The sequence below is a fragment of the Tupaia chinensis genome, unplaced genomic scaffold, assembly GCF_000334495.1.
Source record: "Tupaia chinensis unplaced genomic scaffold, TupChi_1.0 Scaffold142846_1, whole genome shotgun sequence".
In the NCBI taxonomy this organism is placed as follows: domain Eukaryota; kingdom Metazoa; phylum Chordata; class Mammalia; order Scandentia; family Tupaiidae; genus Tupaia; species Tupaia belangeri.
Window position 1 is genome coordinate 654,924 of NW_006202691.1, and position 21,437 is coordinate 676,360.

A 21,437-nucleotide genomic window follows, 5' to 3' on the forward strand; every position below is an offset into this window, starting at 1 on the left:
CTTTCTGTCTCTATGTCTCTCTCTGTCTGTCTGGTGAGCACACGCGCCCTATAGCAAAAACCTCTCCAAAAAAAAAAAAAACCACTATAGTATTTATTATTTTTTAGAGGGAGATTTTTGCTATTGGTTACTTGTGCTTGCCAGAGAGAGAGAGAGAAAAAACTAGAAATCACCTCCCAGGAGTGATAGCCACACTATAGTCCTTTCTCATCCATTCTCCTCTCAGGATTTTGGGCACTCACGCACATGCAGCCAGCGTGAGTTTCAAGCCTTCAAATCCTGGACTTGAACCACGGTCGGACATGTGAGAGTCCAGCAATGTAACCACTACGCCACCTGCTGGTCCCTCCATTGCTTTCTGACTTCAGTTTTCTCGTTTGAAAAATGGAGAGTGATGGTAATACATAGGTCATAGGGTTGTGTCAAGATTAAAATAAGCTATGCATGTGTAGAGTTGGCTTCATGCCTTGACATGGCCTCATAGAGTGTGATCCTAACCTGTATCCAATGCCAACTCCAAGGTCCCATTCACATGTTTTCATGTGGTCCTCTTGCCTCTGCCTCAACCAGAACTGTCTAGATTGACCTCCTGGCCCTGCACCCATAGCCCTCTTCCACTGTAGCCTCACATTAACCCCTTGTGTCCCTTCGTACTTACCAGGTGTTGACTGAGGCCTCCAGGCCAGGCCTGGGAGGCAGATCTGGAGAGAATGAGGATGGCTCCTAGTCCCCGGAGCTCTCTGGGCTGTCCCTAGATAGCAGTGGGGAGGGTGAAAGAGTGAAGGCGAGGATGGGCTGAGAGCGCTGCAGTCAGCAAAGCTTCCTAACATTCCAGGAGAGCTTCCACATGACGGGATCCACAGTGCTTGCTTTCATTCTCTTGGTCTAAGTTCTGAGAGTAAATCTAAGTGGTCTCCTTGGGTGCCTGAGGAGGATCATCTGGAGCCAGGAGGATTCTGCATGGTTCTGAGGGGAGAGAGTTCCACTAAAGACATCCCTATGAGACCAAGTAAGGCAGTGTCAGGACACGGGTGGGCGGGCAGCCCAGAGCAAGGCAGGGCAGCCCTCAGCCTGCACCTGCTTCCTTCACCAACAGCATTTGCTGCATGACTAGGGAAATGAGGAACCAGAGGTTTCCTGATGACTTGAGAAATCACATTTCTCTTCAAAGGAATTGAAATCTTATCCATGTTATTCTTAGTCCCATTTCCAAGAAAACCCCGTGAATGCATAAGGGAAAGAAAATGCACCCTTATCTCTGCCTCTGAGACACTAAAGCCACTTACGGTGGGACGGTGGGTGGGGCTGGGGGGACACGACTATTGTCACGTCTCCTCTGGCTGATATGGTCACCTCGTCTCTGTGTGGTCTCTCCACCATGTTAGGCCCAGTGGAAAATGGTCTTATTACTTCTGCCTTTCTCCAAGGCCCTTCCTCTCTGTCTAACCTGCCCTCAGAGGGCATCCAAAGGTTTTGTTGTTGTTGCTGTTGTTCTAAGCTATGGGAATGAGCTGCCTACCAGTGGAGAGGAAGAGAAAGTTAAGGGTTGGGTCAGATCCCTAGCAGTTGTCTGGAGGGATTTCTTCAGACTAGGAGGAAAGATCTCTTGGCCATAGCTGATGGAAGCTTTGGGACAGCTTCGAGCCTGTTTTAGTTCTCCCTGTGCCATAGGGATGGTGTAATAGATAAAGTACTTTTTTTTTTTCCTCCTCCATTTTTTATTTTCTGAAAGTAACTGTTCTTCCTGGAAGAACAGAGTTGAGGGGGTGACTTGGAGGGGGTACTGCCTCTCCTTCCAGCAGGTGAGTGTCTGGTTCTAGCCCAGGGCTATTGGCTTTCAGAATACTGCCCAGTCCAGAGTCTCCTTGGGCCACTGCATTTTGGGATTGGGCATTTAAATTTTCCCTTATCATCTGCCATAATTTCTCTTCCTTTAAGCTCAGGACTCTCTGTTGGGCCTTAGGTGAGTTTGGGGGATAATGTATTCACATGTCACCTCCTCAGACTGCTGCGTGTAGGTGTTAGGGAGTTGGCTTGCGGCCTGAACGGTGCTTGAAAATGGACAATTTGCCTTCCAGCCACCCGTCCTGTGGCTGGGGGGGCCCCCGTTGCCCCTCAGCTGCCCATGGATCAGGACCATTCTGGAGCACCTAGCCAGCCTTAAGCCCCCACTTTTTTGAAGTGAAACTCAAAGAGCCTGAGTGCTCCCAAAGAAAGCAACCTCTCAGCAGTCTCTCTTGACTCTCCAGCTCTTAGGACCCTCCGTTACAGAGGAGCCTGGGCCTGTCCCTCAGTCCCTTTGCCCAGGAAGCACCATACTTAACTACAGCCCCCTGGGCTCTATGAGTTTGTTCTAATAGAAACATTACTAGTGAGGGTCTCAGGCCTAGAAAGCAGTGGAGGGTCACCGAAGGCTAAAGGGGAGATTCCTGGGGGGAGCAGCTCCAATGCAGTCCCACACAGGAGCGCCACGGGTTGTGCTCTAGCTGCCGGGCTGGTAGGAAGGATTAGACCATAGACTTGATTACCCACTTCAAACCATTTTTCCCATACTCTCTCTGGATGTCTTAATCTTTGCAGATCTTACTTTCCTGGTATAGAGCTATACCTAGTACATCAATATGACAAGAAAATTACTTTTTTCCCCCAAGAATTATTTATTTAATTTTATTTATTAATTAACTTTTTTTTTTTATTTAATGTTGACCAGAAAGCAACCTCTCAGCAGTCTCTCTTGACTCTCCAGCTCTTAGGACCCTCCGTTACAGAGGAGCCTGGGCCTGTCCCTCAGTCCCTTTGCCCAGGAAGCACCATACTTAACTACAGCCCCCTGGGCTCTATGAGTTTGTTCTAATAGAAACATTACTAGTGAGGGTCTCAGGCCTAGAAAGCAGTGGAGGGTCACCGAAGGCTAAAGGGGAGATTCCTGGGGGGAGCAGCTCCAATGCAGTCCCACACAGGAGCGCCACGGGTTGTGCTCTAGCTGCCGGGCTGGTAGGAAGGATTAGACCATAGACTTGATTACCCACTTCAAACCATTTTTCCCATACTCTCTCTGGATGTCTTAATCTTTGCAGATCTTACTTTCCTGGTATAGAGCTATACCTAGTACATCAATATGACAAGAAAATTACTTTTTTCCCCCAAGAATTATTTATTTAATTTTATTTATTAATTAACTTTTTTTTTAATTTTAATTTGACCAGAGAGAGACAGAGACAGAGAGAAAGTGAGAGAGTAAGCCATCAGGTCCAGGACTCAAACTGTGGTCAGCCGTGTGGGAGTATTTAAGGTAAAAAAAAAAAAAAGAAAAGGCCCAGTGCAGTTTGAAAATTAATCATTATTAACACAAAGAAAATGTAATTTCTAGGGATCATGTAATTTCCTCTAATGAATCATGTGTCTTAGTGTGCTTCATGCTGCCAAAATAGAATAGCACAGGCTAGGCAATCTGTAATGAGCAGAAGGTTATTTACTCCTGGTTCTGGAGGCTAGGAAGTCCAAGATAATGGGCTGACTCTGGTCAGGCCTTCTTGCTGCATCATACGAGGGCAGAAAGCATCACATGGAAGAGAGAGCAGAGGAACTAAGCTCGCTTTTGTAAGAGACACACTTCTGTGATGAACAATCCACTCTGGATAGGACATCAATCCACTCATGATGATAGGGTCATCGTAATTTAAATACCTCTCATTAGGCCTCACTTTCCAACTCTGTCACATTGAGGATTAAGTTTCTTTCCTTTTAAAAAAAAAAAATTGCAAGAATGTGCATGAGAGAGGCAGATAGGCAGAAAAGGAAACAAGAAAGCACATCATATGGAATGGTCACACTGCTGCCCCTTCTCTTCACCCTGTCCAGGTGTTTCCTTTTGGGATTTTGGGCACACACACACATGTGGTGCCTGGCGTGTTTCTCAGGCTGCCAGGTTCAGTTTCCCAAACATGATTCCACTGAGCCTTGGATCAGGCTGATGGCATCTCCTTTACTCTGTTGTAGTAAACTTCTAGCCTGGGCCTGACCTCTGTGTTTACCCATGGGGTAAAATGTGACATTCTTAACTATGCCATAAACCCAGGGCTCTTCACGACACACTCAAGCTGCCAGGTCCAGCTTGAGAACCGCACAGTCGGAACCGTGGGATCTAGCTACCTTAACCGTCAGGCCACGGGCTGGCCTAGGAATTGTATTTCTAACACATGAGCTTTGGGGAACACATTCAAACCATAGCATCTTATAATTCTGCTGTGTAATTTTAGGTTGTTGGAAAAGTCATGATGTATTTTTCTATGCAAAAATGCTTCGTGACTTTTCCGACAACCCAATACAATGTATTCTGATACAAGAGACTGAGATGTTAACTGATCTGACTCAGCCCTGAACCCCAGGTGCCCCTAAGGGACCCCAGCCTGGAAAAATCCTCTCCCTACTCTTTTCTTCCTTTTCTCTCTTGTTCTCTCTCACTGTGCTACATTTACTGTCTTCCACTGGAACTTGGGAGTCTTCCTCAGCCTTCTTTTCCTTCAACCCTTTCATCTTATCCATTCCTAAACCTACTCATTTAATCTCAGAAATGCTTCCCAAACATGGCTTCATTCTGCCACCACCTGAATCAGGCCAATGGCGTCCTTCTTTGCTCTGCTGTAGTTACCTCTTCCCATAAACTCCCAACTTGGGCCTGACGTCTGTTGATCATCCATGGGGTACAGTACAACATTCTTTTTTTTTTGAGAGAGATTTTCACTGTAGGGCGCGTGCGCTCGCCAGACAGACAGAGAGAGACATAGAGACAGAAAGCGAGAAATCACCCCCCAGGGGGGATGGTCACGCCGCAATCCCTTCTCCTCCATTCTCCTCTCGGGATCTTGGGCACGCATGCACACGCGCCCGGCGTGAGTTTTAAGCCACCGGGTCCGGGACACGAACCGCGGACGACCACGTGGGAGTCCAGCGACATAGCCATTAGGCTAACTGCTGTTTCCCCAGTACAACATTCTTGACTACAGCATTCACCCAGGGCTCTTTAGGACACACTTTCTCTTTATATTTACAGCCCACAGGCCTGCCCAGTTGTTTCCAGCAGGGAGTTAACTTCTGAGGGAAACAGTTGCACAGGTGATAGGAAAGAGCTGGGAAGTAATCGGAGTTTCAGAGCAAAGCAACTACAGATCAACTGGAGCAGGAGCCTGCCCACCCTCTCTAGAACTGAAAGTACAAAGAAGAGATGGGGAGATGGGGTTTCATCTGGTGGAGATTAGAACCAGCAGGAGACCCAGTCAGTGTTAGATGCAGCCCTACACAGGGAAAGGGGGAGAAATCTGTGGCTTCTCCCTTCCTCCTACCCATCAGTCTCCTGACAGTGTCTCACACTGACTGAAACTAGCAGAAGCCATGAGCCTGGGAAACAGAGTGTAGGGTCAGCCTTCACCCCACTTCATGGTGTAGACCAAGGCAGAGCCCCAGAGACTCTCATGTTTCCTAATTCTCCTTCAGCTGCAGTTAACTAGTAACCATTCTAGAACTTGTATGATTCCTTCTGGGAAGTTCTTTTATTGTGTTCATGTAGAAAATGGCTCCTCCTCCTTCATGACTAGTTATGATGCTTCCCTTGTGGAATCAGCAGAGATACCCCAGAAAATGTTAACTACTCTTATCTGGGCTCCAACATTCTTTGTCTAAATCTCTCTTTTTTTTTGAGAGGTTTTTGCTATAGGCCGCGTTCACTCGCCAGAAAGACAGAGACAGAGAACTAAAAAGAAAGAAACCCCCCCCCCCAGGGGGGATGACCACCCCTCAATCCCTTCTCCTCCATTTTCCTCTTGGGATCTTGGGCACGCATGCACACGCGCCTGGCGTGACTTTAAGCCACCAGGTCTGGGACTCGAACCGCGGTCAACTACATGGGAGTTCAGGGACACAGCCATTACACTAACTGCTGGTCCCCCTGTCTAAATCTCTTTCTTGTGGTACGTGCCACCAGGATAATGTTATTCCTTATCTGATTTCCTCTGCCCTTGGAGGGCCTCAAGCACAAATTCAGTGTCACAGCCTCTGCATTCTCAGAACCTGATCCAGGGCATAGTGCACACTGAGTCAGTGCTGGGCTTTGTAGACCAGCGGGCTATGGATGTCTTCCCCAGGGTTTCCTAGCTGATGAACAGCAGAGCAGAGATCAAACTTACATTGCTAGTCCTGTGCTATTTCCCTCTCAGATTTGATCTGTAATAACTAATAACTCTCTAAGATTCAGAGTTTGAAAACCTGGAGACATAGCTCCTAGGCTTATATCTAATGAACTATATATATATATATATGTGTGTGTGTGTGTATATATATGTGTGTGTGTGTGTGTATATATATATGTGTGTGTGTGTGTATATATATGTGTGTGTTATATAAAAACATTCCTGAGGGACCAGCAGATGGTGTAATGGTTACTTCACTGGATTCCCATGTAGTCGACTGTGGTTCGAGTCTGTACTCAGTAGCTTAAAACTCACACCAGGCACATGTGCTTGTGTGTCCAAGATCCTGAGAGGAGAAGGGATTGCAGTATAGCCATGTTCTTGGGGGTTGATTTCTCGCTTTCTGTTTCTCTGGTGAGCACACATGCCCTATAGCAAAAATCTCTCTAAAGAAAAAAAATTCACAAATATTTAAGACAGGATGTAGGGGACCTGTGGAGGTGGTATGGACAAACAGATAAGGACCTACTTTTCTTTGTTAAATCTGAGCCTAAATTCTGTAAGCTGTGTGTTCTTTTTGTGGTAAATGAAAGCTGAACTCATGCTGCTTCAATTGTTAGACCATTTATTAGATATTACCCCTAGATGAGTCAGAAGAAATATGTAAGTGAAGAATTCAAATCATGGCATTCACAGCTTCCCTTTGGGATTCCTAAGACATTCTTACAGAACGGTGGCATCAAGTTATGAAACAAACAAAAATGGCGATTAAAGGAAACTTAAGAGTTGTTAGAGAGTGGATGGAATGTGATTTTTCTCTTGCCTTTTTTGGCTTGAGTTAGTAACTTTGGCAAGAAGACTATCAATGGTAAAATAAAATACTGTTGACTGCAGAAAGGCAATTTACAAGCTCAATTATTGGTAGTTTTGATGATGTTTCTGTTGTTTGCACGGACCGAGCTCTTTTGTTGCTGTTTCTGTTAGGTAAGTGGTGATACACACGAGGAAAGGTTTTAATAAAATAGAGTGCTTACTCATTTCCACTAAGCAGCTGCCTGGGAATGGCGGGCTAGCTGGAAATATCATAGTAACTGGAGAATATATTTATTAGACAAAGAAACATCAGCCTCTGTAGTCCTGTTATTGGGCTCTCTCATGTCAGTGAGCGCAGCCTGGCAGAGCTTCAGAGGAAGGAAGCAGATCTGACCCTGGCAGACATCTTTGCTCCCCTTATGTATGAGAATACCACCCTGAAACATCTAAAGCCCATATCTTATAGCTAATGTAATTGCTTATTTTAATTTTACATTTATTTCTTTATTTTTAGTTTTTTGCCATAGGGCATGTGCGCTCTCCATAGAGAGACAGTGAGAGGGAAAGTGAGAAATCACTCCTCCAGGGGAGATGGACACACCTCTGTGCCTTCTCCTCTATTCTCCTCTCAGAAATTTAGGCATGCATGCATACTTCGCCCAGTGTGATTTTCTTTTCTTCTTCTTTTTTTTTTTTTGGAGAGGTTTTTGCTATAGGGTGTGTGTGCTCGTCGGAAAGACAGAGAGAGACAGAAAGTGAGAAATCACCCCCCAGGGTGGATGGCCACGCCGCAACCCCTTCTCCTCCATTCTCCTCTCGGGATCTTGGGCACGCATGCACATGTGCCTGGTGTGAGTTTAAGTCACCAGGTCAGGGACTTGAACTGTGGTCGACTACATGGGAGTCCAGCAACACAGCCATTATGCCAACTGCTGGTCCTGAGCCCAGTGTGATTTTCAAGCAGCTGGGACTTGACCCGCAGTCAGCCATGTAGGAGTCCAGCACCTTAATCACCGTGCCACCTGCTGGCCCATGCTTCTTCTTATTATCATTTTAATGTTTTTGCCACAAGGGATGTACATTTGCAGGAGACAGAGAGAGGGAAAATGAGAACTCATCCTCCAGAGGGATGGCCATGCCACAGTCCCTTCTTTTCCATTCTTTTCTTGATATTTTGGGCACGCATGCACACATGCCCTGTGTGATTTTCTTTCTTTCTTGAGAAGTTTTTGCTATAGGATGAGTGCACTCGCACTCCTTCTCCTTCTTTCTCCTCTGGGATCTTGTGCACGCACGCACACACCCAGAGTGAGTTTAAGCCACCAGATCTGGGACTCAAACCATGGTCAACTACATGAGAGTCCAGCGATGTAGCCATTACGCCAACTTCTGGTCTCTGTCCCACATGATTTTCTATACTAGGTCTGGGATTTGAACCATAGTCAGTCATTTAGGAGTCAAGCACCTTAACCACCATGCCACCTGGTTTGTTTCTTCTGTGAGAGAGAGACAGGGTCTTCACACCACAATCCACTCCCAGCCTAAGTCTGGATCATGGGCATGCACATACCAGCATATATAGGAGGTCCTAGGGCATGAAACCAGGATCTTCCCTTGTAGTTCTGCTGCATTCTTGGGACCAGTCTAGGATGTAGTATATCCTCTGCTTGGGAAAGTAAACAATTTCATAAGAAGAAATACTGGTCTAGACTACAACAAATTAGAAAATGAATCAAGTCAGCAGATGACAGGCTTGTTGAATAGGTCCAGGAATTATGCACAGGGCTGGGGAGAAGGACAGGTCATTCAGTCCTCAGACCTCTGCTGGCTGCTTGGCAGGAGCAAGGTGACCTTGCAGAAGCAAGGTCATAACATGCTGGGCTTGCCAGCACTGAGCTGACAAGACAGGTTCACACAGCAACCTTCCAGAGCAATGTTTCCCGAAGTGCTTCAAAGGGCTCCTGGGTTGCCAGAGCAGCTCCTACAGCGAGACCACTTAATGGGCTCTTTCTTACTTTAGGTAAGAGCCAAGTATGTGCACCTCTTCCCAACCCCTTTGGCTACTGCCTGCATGGGTAGATTGAAATGAACCAGTTGACTACATTCATGTGGGTTGTTCCTGAGCTCTTTTTTCTGTCCCATGAATCTATTTGTTCTTTCACCAATACTACACCATCCTGATTATTGTACTTTAAAGAGTTTTTTTTCTCTCCAAAGAACTTCATTTTTGTTAATGCGACTATCTATTTCAACTTAAATTCAATGCTATGAATACTGAAAAATGGAGAATGGCAGACAGGTACAAAATTTGATGTGACATTCTACTTATGTTTTATATTGTTTTCTGAAGATGTTGATCAGAGTATATGATCAAAACACCAAAACCAAAAGCAACAGTGTGTATGTATCATATCATGTGTCTACACCTTTAGAAGTATTAAGATATTAACTCTGATTTCAAAAGAAAATTTAAACAATTTGTGCCAATGCATCTCATAAAAAGTTTAACTGGCAAGTATAGACTTAGTAAGATAAACAACTAACCTGTCTTACATTCCTGTGATATATGGTTATCATTTAAGTATGGGGGGGGGAAACTAGCTTATAAACCATCTCAGCATGCTTTTCCAAACTAGAAGGACTTTAATTTCCAAGTCTCCTGAAAAAGTGCTATTTACAGTGTAAAAAGAATATCTAATACAATTAACAACAACCATGGTTTTTGCTATAGGGCGTGTGCGCTCGCCAGAAAGACAGAGAGAGACAGAGAGACAGAAAGTGAGAAATCACCCCCCAGGGGGGATGGCCACATTGCAATCTCTTCTCCTTTCTCCTCTCAGGATCTTGGGCATGCACACACATGCGCCCGGCGTGAGTTTAAGCCACTGGGTCCGGGACTCGAACTGCAGTCGACTATTTGGAATCCAGCAACATAGCCATTATGCTAACTGCTGGTCCCATGGCTACTATTGTTATGCAGGAACCACAGTGTCAGATCCCCACAGCCCATCTCTTCATCTTGGTTTTGCCACAGAAGGAGTAAGTGTACTTGGCATGCTGGCTGATTTCAGTTTTCTTCACCATCTTTTGGAGGGAAGCACCATAGCAAGTTGTGTGTTTACTGAGGATGCCAACCTTCTTGGTGTATTTAGCTATATTGCCGCCAACTAGGTCCAAGCCCAGAGAGCTATAATGAGTTTTGAAATTGATTAGAGTCAGTCTTCCAAGTTTGTTCTTCTCTCTCTCTCTCTCTCTCGGTCACTCTCTCTCTCTCTCTTTTTTTTTTTTTTTGAGATAGGGTGCATGCGATTGCCAAAGAGTCAGAGGGAGGCAGAAACTGAAAAATCACCCCCCAGGGAGATGGACACACTGCAATCCATTCTCCTCTAGTCTCTTTTCAGGATTTTGGACATGCATGTGTGCACACACATGCACAATGGGAGTTTTAAGCCACCAGGTCCAGTGCTCGAACCACAGTCAACTACATGAGAGTCCAGTGATGTAACCATTATGCCATCTGCTGGTTCCACTCTTCTTTTTTCCTGGTATTTTTTTTCCCCACTCTTCTTTTTTAATATTGTGTTAGCTATTACGAATCCTTGAGGCCTCAACTTTTAAGAGTGTTACCTTAGTCAGCATGTACTGCTCTAGCAAAATATCTGAGACTGGATAATTTATAAAGAACAGAAACTTACATCCTACAGTATTGCAAGCTGGGATATTCAAGACCAAGGTGCCAACAAATTTAGTGTCTGGTGAGTGATGCTCTTTAGCTTCCAAAATGATGTCTCATTGCTGTGTCCTCACGTGATGGAAGAGAAGGTGGGCCAAAGGCTTAGGTAGTTCCCTCCAGTCCTTTTATCAGGTCACTAATCCCGTTCCTGAGGGCTCTGGCCTCCTGACTTAATAACCCCTTATCACCAGTGTTTTAATACTGTCATATTGGAGCTTAGGTTTAACACAGGATTCTGGGGGATACATACATTCACACCACAGCAAGTGTAAAGGGAGATTGCTGAGACCAAAAAGTTTAAGAACTATTTAGAGGAAGGTAGATCTACACACAGGTGAGTACCATAGATGGTTGTGTGAAGAAAGAGGATAGAATGTAATGTAAAACAACCCAATCTGTCCTACTGCCTCATTCTAAGGGTTGAAGGAGCCTGTCCCTTTAGGGTACATCTCAGAGCATCCAAATTTAGATGTTGTGTGACACAGACATTAACCATGTCTCAGGAGAGAATGTCAGAGGGACACAGACGTGACAGAAGGGTACACGGCATGAAACATCACCCTCCCTTGAGACTAGAGAACACAGGGCAGATTAGGGAAGTTTCATCTGAGAAAGGTAGGTCTTGATTATTGGGGTTGTGCATGCAAATCTAGTGTTATGCGTCTTCATCCTTAGAATGAAGACTCTCATCAAATCCCAAGAGTCGACCATGGTGAAAAGAGGAAGAATCACCTCTGACACTGCTCACCTACCACCCGTGAAGTTCTGCAGGAAACACATGCAGAGGGGGGAAAGGTGGAGCTTTGGTCTTAAACCCCAGAATTCAAAAAATAAAAAAAAAAAAAAGTGCCCTCATCTGCTGATCCCTCCAGGGAGAAAGCTTTATTTGCTACAAGAGGCCAGTTGCTTACTCTGCTTATTCACCCAGGGTACACCCCAGACTCAGGCCACTCAGCAATGAGGGAAGCCAGCCAGAGCTACAAGAGAGAAGGATCAGCTGGTGGCCTGAGCAGAGCTGTGGAAAAGTCACGAGGGATCTGAAGAGCAGCAACATTTCTGCTGACTGTTTTGTGGAGAGAAGGTCTAGAGTTTTCATCACATTTTCAAAGTTAGTCTTTGCTCAATAAAGGTGAAGAATCGCCATGTAAGGAGTCATCAATAGTTGCAACTGTTCTGTTGAGAGTTTTTCTTTTTCTTTTTTTTTCTTTTATTTAATATTATTTATTCATTTATTTTAACTTGACCAGACACACACACACACACACACACACACAGATTGAGAGAGAGAGAGAGAGGAAAAGTGAGAAGCAAGCCAGCAGGTCCGGGACTCACACCATGGTCAGCCATATGGGAGTATCCAGCACCCTAACCACCATGCCACCTGCTGGTCCCTCCTGTTGAGAGTTTTTCAAAAAGTCCATTGAATAACATTAATACAACAAACAACTGAGTTCTCTGTGTCATACTCAGTGCTAGGAGTGGCATGAACAAGACCAATGTGATGTGCATGTCATCACGGGACACAGAAACGAATCAAGTAATCACATAAATGTGTGTCTAGTTTCAAACCAAGTATTGCTGTGGAAGAAAGGAACCTGCTTCTCTGAGGGATACTGGCTTAGAAGATGTTTTTTATTTTTATATATTTATTTATGCTTGAATAGTAATACGTTCATGTTCAGCTATTCAGAAGGATTACATACTATCTCCCCACCCCCAATTCCCCTAGCACTTTCTGGAGGCCATACTTGCTTTTCAGACTGGTGAGTCAGGTCTAAACTGTTAGGCCAAATGGAGAAGAGGAAGCTTACCCAAGGATATACTGCTTAAACAAAATTTGCAGCATGAATGTAAGTTAATTAAATGAAGGGGATAGAATAGGGGAAGGCGTACTCTAGAGACAAAAGCTGTGCAAGGGCCCTGTGGCAGGAGATAGCATGGTGTATTAGAAGAACTAAAAAGAAAGCCTGGTGACTAGATGCAGAAAGCAAGGGCAAGAGAGATCCAGGGTTGGGCCAGTTGGGGAAGGCACTGTCTTGTAGCCTACTCAGTTGTGGACTTTTCCCTTGGAACTCTGGGAAACCACCAAAAGACGGGAGAGAAATGTGAATTGTACTTGGATTTTCATATCACCCTTGCTATCTAATATGGAGCTGGATTGGAGGAGAAAGCAATTTCTGGGCCCTTACTTAGTTCTGGTGGCAAATGATGTGTTCTTAGTTTGAGCTGACTAAATGGTGTGCTGCGTTAGTTAAGTCAGGCTGCTGTAACAGTAGCATGGACTAGGTAGCTTGCAGACAACCACATGTTTCTTTATTCTAGCTCTGAAGGCTAGAAGTCTGAGATCAGGGTGATCTGGCGCACAAAGAGCTCAAGTCGCATAGAATCTTGGTAGGAGTCTGGGGCCAGACAGTGTGCCGTGGTAGAATGTGGTGCTACACTGTGATGGCCCACGTGGGAAGGTTCCAGGTTTGCGTCTGGATATCTGAGTACTTCGGGCATGTGAGTGCTCATGACCCAGAGGTGGCTGAAGTTAGTAGATCTCAGAGTCAAGACCTCACTGGGGATACTCGCTTGCTCTCTCTTTCTCGCTCATGAAATAAATAAATAAATGTATGTAAAAAGAAGAAAAAAACAACAACAATGAAGAATCTTGTTGGAAATCATCTGGCCCAGCTTTCCCGTTGAGGATCCCAGACATTTCACTTTTGCAGGAGCCCTCCAGTGGCAGGAAGTTGCTATTGTTCTAAAGTCAACAGTGACGGTGGGGTCAGGTCCCCTAATTATGAAGCAGTCACACACCTGATGGCTGTAGTTGTTTGAGTGTTTGCACACCTAATTTTCCTTCTCCCCTTCCCCAGGATGGCTTACTTGGAGGAGCAAGGAGGTGTCCCCTGTGGTTTCATCCGCCAGAATTCCAGCAACTCCATCTCCTTGGATTTCGAGCCCGACACGGAATACCAGTTTGTGGAGCAGTTGGAGGAGCGTTACAAATGCGCCTTTTGCCATTCGGTGCTCCACAATCCCCACCAGACAGGCTGTGGGCACCGCTTCTGTCACCACTGCATCCTGTCCCTGAGGTACGCGGGCAGGGCCTGTGGCTCAGGCCACAGTGGGCCAGAACCAGACCAGAGTATTCTCGGTGTCTCAATGCCAGCTGTGCCCACTGGACTATAATCATAATTTTTGGAATTGCCATGGTTGGCCATAGAACCACAGATATGAAGAGGGACTATCTCAGGGCCCCTCTATGAGTGCATGAATTGTTTTTTTGTTTTGTTTTGTTTTGTTTTGTTTTTTTGTAATTTGTTTCTATATGCGCACCTTTTCAGACAACACCTGATTTGTATGGGAGAACAGACCGAGATTGCAGCCCATTGTTGGACTTGGCTTTTGTGAAGGGCCTGGATCTCATAGTGTCTGGGTTGTCATCACTCTAACCTTTGCTTGCCTTGAGGTGCTGTCACTGCCATGAGTGCTAATATCCACTTCTAGGCAGCTGGAACACCTGGCTCATGCCATTCTCAGGGAGGAGACTGGCAAAGGCGTGGAAGCGTGTTGTGGGGGTGTATGTAGGGGCAGTCAGGCAGTCGTCTGTATCCTCCCAACCTTTGAGAGGGAGTTCTGACAGCACGTTCTCATGCATTCATTCATGTATTGGTGCATTCAGCACCTGTGTGTTCCAGGCACTTTGCTAAGCTTAGCTCTCACATACAGAGGTGACGAGCTAGAGATACAACGTGGAACAGGGCCCAGAGTCTGCCCTATACAGCATCTTAGTCCACTGGAGAAGACTGATTGTAGCAGTGTGACAAGCAAAGGACAGAGGGCATTTCTCTGTCTTGGAGGACTCAGTGTGTCCTGGAGGATAAATGGGAATTTTCAATGCAGACTGAAAGACTGGGGAGGTGCTGAAGGACCGGTGAAGGGGATGCCTTCTGAGTAAAAAGAACAGCGTGTGCAGCGACAGGGACTAGCCTGCTCAGAAATAGAGAGGGGCTGGAGGTCTAGGGCTGCTCCTGGAAGATCTGTTACGGTTAAATACCTAATTCTGACTCTACTTCTGTTTTTTTCTCCAGAGAATTAAATGCAGTGCCAATCTGCCCCGTAGATAAGGAGATTATTAAATCTCAGGAGGTAAGAAAAAAAATTTCTGTTTTGATTTAACAGCTCTCTGGGTGGTAGAGGAGTAATCGGTGTTCTGCCAGAATTGGACATGGAGATCGGAGCAGGAGAGTGATGGCGGGGGGTGGGGGAGGATACCTTCCTTGGAGTCCATATTCCTCTACTGTGCAGTCAGGTCAGACCCTACTACTACCCCTGTTTGAGAGAAGGTTGTTTAGGTCCTTTCTTTCCTCACCCTCCGTCCTCTGCCCTAGGTCTCCTTTTCTGCTTCCCCCTCACTTGCTTCTCACATTACCCCAGCCACATTGAGCTGCTGGGGGACACAAGAGCATCCAGTTTTCTGAAACTCATTTTCTCTTCTGGTTAATCCCCAAAACTTCCTTCTTCCTTCCATAAGCAAGAGAGACAGAGGGTTGAAGACACTTCAGGGTCCTCATACCATGATCCAGCCCCAGCCAGCCGCAGATCTTAGATATGCCTGTGCCCAGTGTGCTCAGTGAGGTCTCCAGACACAAACCCAGAACCTTTCCTTGCAGAGCATCTGTTTTGCTGCTGTGCCACCGTACAGCCCCTATCTAATATCAAAATACCGTCATCATTGCAAGAAGATACACCATACCCATTGGCAGTCACTCCCCTGTCCTTCCTCTTTCCAGTCCCTGGCAACCACTATCTAGTTTCTGCTTCTGTGAGTTTGCCTACACTGGATATTTTATATCAAACAAATCATACAACGTGTGGTCTTCTGTGTGTGGGTTCTTCCCTTAAGCATAATGTTTTCAGGGTTCATCCACGTTGAAGAATACATCAGCACTTCATTTCTTTTTATTGCCAAGGCCCTTTCCACTGTATGGCTTTACCGCATTTTGTCCATTCAACAGTTAATCAGATGTTTGGGTTATTTTTTACTTGGGGCTTTTATGAGCATGTTGCCATGAATATTCACGTTCAAGTTTTTGTGGACCTATGTTTTAGTTTTTCTTGAGTAGATACCTGGGAGTGGAATTTCTGAGTCATATGGTAACTATGTTTAAAATTCTGAGAAGTGCCCAACTCTTTTCCAAAGCAGCTGTGCCATTTCACATTCCTGCCCTCAATGTATGAAAGTTCTCATTTCTCTAGCTCCTTGTCAAAAGTTGTCATTCTCAGTCTTTTTGATTATAGACTTCCTAGAGGGTGCAAGTAGTATTTATTTGTGGTTTTGATTTGCATTTCCCTGATGGCTAATGATGTTGAGTAATCTTTTCATGTTTATCGTCTATTTGTATATCTCCTTTGAAGAAATGCCTATTCAGTTCCTTTGCCTATTTTTTTAAGTTGGGTTATTTGTCTTTTATTGTTTAATTGCAAGAGTCTTTTATATAGTCTAGATACAGTCTTTTTTTTTTTGAGGGGGGAGGAGAGGTTTTTGCTACAGGGCGCGTGCGCTCGCCAGACAGAGAGATGGAAAGTGAGAAATCACCCCCCAGGGATATGGCCACGCCGCAATCCCTTCTCCTCCATTCTCCTCTCGGGATCTTGGGCATGCACGCACACACGCCCGGCGTGAGTTTTAAGTCACCAGGTCCAGGACACGAACCGCGGTCGACTACATGGGAGTCCAGTGACATGGCCATTACGCTAATTGCTGGTCCCTAGATACAGTCTCTTATAAGATAAGTGATTTATGAATACTTTTTCTCCCATTCTGTGGATTGTCTTTTCACTATTTTTAAACATTTTTTATTTATTTCATGATTGTGAGAGACTAGCAGAGATAGAGATGCAGTATCCTTCATGGGTCCTGATGCAACACTCCACCCCTAGCTTCAGTCAGTCCCAGATCATAGGCACATTTGTACCCAGTGGACTGAGAGAAGTCTCTGAACTTGAATTGGCAACCTTCTCTTGTGGGTCTGTCTCACAGAGCATCATTCTTTACAGCTATACCACCATCTAGTCTAAAGTCTTTTCTTTTTCTCCCATGGAGAGATTTTTGCCATAGGGCAGATGCACTCACCAGAGAGAGAGAGAGAGTAAGCGAGAAGTCACCACCAAGGGGTGTGGCTACGCCACAGTCCCTTTTCTTTCATTCTCCTCTCAGGACCTTGGGTACGCATGCACATGTACCTGGCATGAATTTTAATCTGGGACTTGAACCACAGCTGACTACGTGGGAGTCCAGTGATGTAACCATTACGCTGTCTTCTGGTCCCTAGTCTCAAGTCTTTTAATTTTGATAGTCTGTTTTAGCAAAAGTTTTTTGGCTTGAAAAAAGTCATTTTATCTGTGTGTGTGTGTTTTGTTTTTGTTTTTTTTGTTTGTTTGTTTTATTTTGGTTGCTAGTTCTTTTGATGTTGTATCTAAGAAACCATTGTTGGGACCAGCAGTTAGCGTAATGACTATGTCACTGAACTCCCATGTAGTCGACTGTGGTTCGAGTCTCAGACCAGGTGGCTTAAACTCACGCTGGGTGCATGTGCATGCGCACCCAAGATCCCGAGAGGAGAATGGAGGAGAAGGGATTGCGGCATGGCCATACCCCCTGGGGGGTGATTTCTCGCTTTCTGTCTTTCTGTCTCTCTCTGTCTTTCTGTCGAGTGCACGTGCCCTATAGCAAAAACCTCTCCAAAAAAAGAAACCATTGTCTAAATCATAGTCGTGAATATTTTATCCCTTAAAACTCCCTTTTAAGTTCAGTTCCTTCCTTTAAAATTCTGCTGCAGGACATTCGAGCAGCCATTCCTTCAGGAGGCTTTCCTTCGGCACCTAATCTGATTCAGCTGTTCCTTCTCTATATTCCTTATGTGGTTTACTGTCAGAGGGCTCTCCTTGACTTACTGTCTGTCTGGTTCACTAGACCAGAGCTTGGCATCCCATAATATTGGGATAAATCCAGCCTGTCACCTACATTTGTATAGACTGAGAGCTAAGAAAATGGATTTTACTTTTTTTTATTTTAAGATTTTTTAAAATTTGCTAGAAGGTTCTCCACCAGAGGAGAGAGACAGGGAGAGGGAGTGAACATGAGAAAGCAACCCATCATGGGGAATGGCTATGAACAATCCTTTCTCTTCTGTCTAGCCCTCCTTTGGGGTTTTGGACATGCACGTATACTTGCACAGTATCTTTTACAAGCTGCCAGGTTTGGGACTCAAACCGTATAGTCATCCATGTGGGTCCAGCTGCCTTATTAACTACAACACTAGAGGGCCCAATTTTTACATTTTTTTAGGAGAGATTTTTGCTATAGGATGTGTGAGCTTGCCAGAGAGATACACAGAGACAAAGAGACAGAAAGCGAGAAATCACCCCCCAGGGAGATGGCCACACTGTAATCCCTTCACCTCCATTCTCTCAAGACTTGGGGAACACACACATGCGTACCTGGCATCAGTGTAAACCACTGGGTCCACGGCTGGGTCCAGGACTCAAACCACGGTCGACTACATGGGAGTCCAGCAACATAACTATTAACAGCATCTGCTGGTTCCCAGTTTTTACTTTTTTTTTTTAAGGATTGAAAGAAATCACAAGATACAAAGGGACTCTCCTAATTGTGCAACTTCTTATTGAGTCTTAAGCTATTTCAAAGTAAAAAATTACTTTAAAAATAAAAACCAGGTTTTGTGACACATGGAAATGATATAAAATTCAAATTTCAGTGTCCATATTTTATAGGAACACAGCTATGCCCATTCATCTAGGTATTGTGCATACCCGAATCAAAATGTGGTCATGGAGATGGTTGTAATGTGGCTGCAAAGCTGAAAATATTTACTATCTCACAGAGATAAGTGTGCCAACTCCTGGTTCGTCCTGAAATAGTGTCAGCTCAGCTTCAGCGACACTATTTGATGAGTAATACAAACATTGACCCTGAGACAGGAAGCTGAAAGCGTCACCCTTTCCATGGCTCTCCCTCCTAACCTTTGAGGATGTGGGGTCAAGTTCACCGTGAGATTCTCCTGGCACAGCCTGCTGCACTGGACGTTGAGTTACCTGGCTTGTATGTTTAGTGACTTGTCAGAAGTATGTATCTGTACCTGACACAGCTTTTTCTCTTAGTGTGATGGAGAGTGTGACTTTTTTCCATTCTAACCACTGTCTGGAAGTTTCCACCTGACTTTCGAGATATACTTGAATATCAGACTCATGGCTTGATTCACCTTACTGTAAAGCCTTGGTGTGTGTGAGAACTATGTGTTTATCTTTCAGGTATTTAAAGACAATTGCTGTAAGAGAGAAGTCCTCAATTTATATGTTTATTGCAAAAATGCTCCTGGATGTAATGCCAAGATTATTCTGGGACGATACCAGGTTGGTATTACTCATGAAAGACGTTTGCTTTTACTGTTTTTCTGTGATACATATTACTCACCTTTCTGTGACAGCTACTGGGCTATGCATGGTGGAGGGATTCACTGGGTTGCCCTCCGGGTTCTCAGTCTAGCCAGACAGTGTGCTTGTAGTACTATAGCACACCATGGGCTGAAGTGTGCGTGAAGGGATCCCTTCTGTGAGGACTACATGGAGTACTGTAAATGGTGTGAGGCATGGATCATTGAGCCAAAGAGAGGGTATGAGACATGTTGGGCAAAAGGAATGCTCAAGCAAAAACATATCATTTGGGGCTCCTTTTGAAGGACTTGGGGTCTTTTGGGTAGGAACCAAGGTATAACTGACGGAAGACATGATTGTAAGGGCCCTTCCTCAAAAGCACTTGGTCTCTCATCTGGTACTGTGGGGAGTGTTCCTCAGCAGCTGTGGGCCCTGGTCTCACAGGGCCGAAGATCTTAGGCAGATCACACAGCAGGGCAGAGGTAGGATGTGGGTAAAGGTAAAAGACTGGTATGTGATGCAAACAAACAGGTGTACGTGAAGATTTCCTTTCAGATAAAACGACCGTAACTGCTCTCCCATCCAGTTGGGGGATTTTGTTAATGGGAAGGTGGAAATGAGGCCCTGCCTAGCAGGCCCCTGTCAGGTTTGATCACACTACAAATGAATAAGACTCAGGCCTCTCTGGCTTCCAGGGAGTTGTGTGGAGGCTGCTGAAAATTTCCCCTCACACCCACACAGTTTGGAACATTTTTTTCAGATGATTCAGTCTTTTCTGTATCATGCATCCAAATCCCCCAGGCACTGAGCTTACAGATGTGTAAATGAATTCCCGGTTAACCCAGGGATTTCTTTGGAGGTTCATGAAACTTCTTTAGTGTCTTCATGTGACAGTCCTTTGCCACTTCTTTTATGTAGTCAGGTCCTAGACCCAGAAAGGCCTCTTTTCCAACTTAATTGTCAGTAAGCTCAAAAAGAAAAAGAGGCTCAAATGAACCCTTGATGGCTGTGGTAACCAGATCGCCTTCTTTAGGACAAAGTGCTGATTTTCTTCTACCTGTTTCTTTTCTATCTTCCCTTGTTCCTTTTCCCCTCCACCCCCTTGTGTGGTACTGGGATCTTACAGGTATCAGTTGTTCCGGGTTTTTGTTTATTGGTATGTACACATATATGTATTTAGGGAGATTTTTGCTATAGGGCATGTACACTCAGAGACATAGAGTGAGAAATCACCCCCTAGGGGGGTTGGCCACACCACAGTCCCTTCTCCTCTAGGGATTTTGGGCATGCATGCACATGCGCCCAGCATGAGTTTCAAGCCACCGAGTTCAGGACTCAAACCACTGTCGACTATGTGGGAGTCCAGCTTCGTAACCATTACGCCTACTGGTCCCTGTTGGGTTTTACTTTTAATGCCTCAGAGCACACACACAGGAGGAAAGGAAAGAGAAATCTCCCCCAGCAGGGCCTGGTCACAGTACAGCCCTTGTTCCTCTAATTCTCCATCTTGCCAGGACCCATCCTCCTCTGTGTAGCACTAAGCCTGTGCTTCAGGGCTGGCCCAGTAGCAGAGCTCTGATGAATGCCGGCTTTTTTGGAGAGTTGAGCAGCGGCGTCAGTGAATTAGAGAAGCTGTGGATTTCAGCCGCCATCGCCGTTTGTATCTTGCTTCCAGAGGCAAAGGAGAATAGCTACATTTATTTATCTTACTATAGAAAAGCTGTTCTCTTTTCCTTCAGAGAAGAGGTCAACAAACAAAAGTTAGACAGTGAACATTTTCGGGTTTGCAGGCCACACAGCCTGTGGCAACTGCTCAGCTCTCCTGTTCCAGAGGGGAGACAGCCATGGACAATATGTGAACTGATAGCATGGCCATTCCCCAGTAAAGCTTCATTCACAAAACCAGGAGCAGGCCAGATTTGGCCCGCAGGCCTTAGCTTGCCAACCCTGTTGTACAGGATCTCCCTGTTGTGCGGGGGGACAAGTCCACTAAGATTTTGGTAACTTGTCAGCGTCACGTAATGTGCAGCGATCCCAAGGTCTTCATTGAGCTATGCCTGCTTTCCAAACTGACCATGGAGACCCCTGGAATGAACACTGTCCATCTCACTGTTTTCTAGCATTCGGGTTAAGAATATTTCCTGATTTTACAAATCGGACCATTCATGGCTTTGCTGGGCCCACGAGCCGGTATCTCCTCCATCTTCTTTTCTTTACCACTTCTGCAGCAGCTTCCTCTCCCTCCCCTTTCTTACGCTCTT

At 45.3% G+C, this 21,437-nt stretch overlaps 1 protein-coding gene across 1 annotated transcript in view; it reads left to right on the forward strand.

The window, feature by feature from the left end:
* TRAF5 (TNF receptor associated factor 5) overlaps positions 1 to 21,437 on the forward strand; it is a 63,488-nt gene that overhangs the window by 20,275 nt on the left and 21,776 nt on the right. Inside the window, exons 2-4 of the mRNA XM_027766375.1 lie at positions 13,593 to 13,811; positions 14,811 to 14,868; positions 19,054 to 19,155. Of these exons, the coding sequence (XP_027622176.1) occupies positions 13,594 to 13,811; positions 14,811 to 14,868; positions 19,054 to 19,155 (378 nt within the window). The 5' untranslated portion in view covers position 13,593. The remainder of the gene's footprint in view (positions 1 to 13,592; positions 13,812 to 14,810; positions 14,869 to 19,053; positions 19,156 to 21,437) is intronic.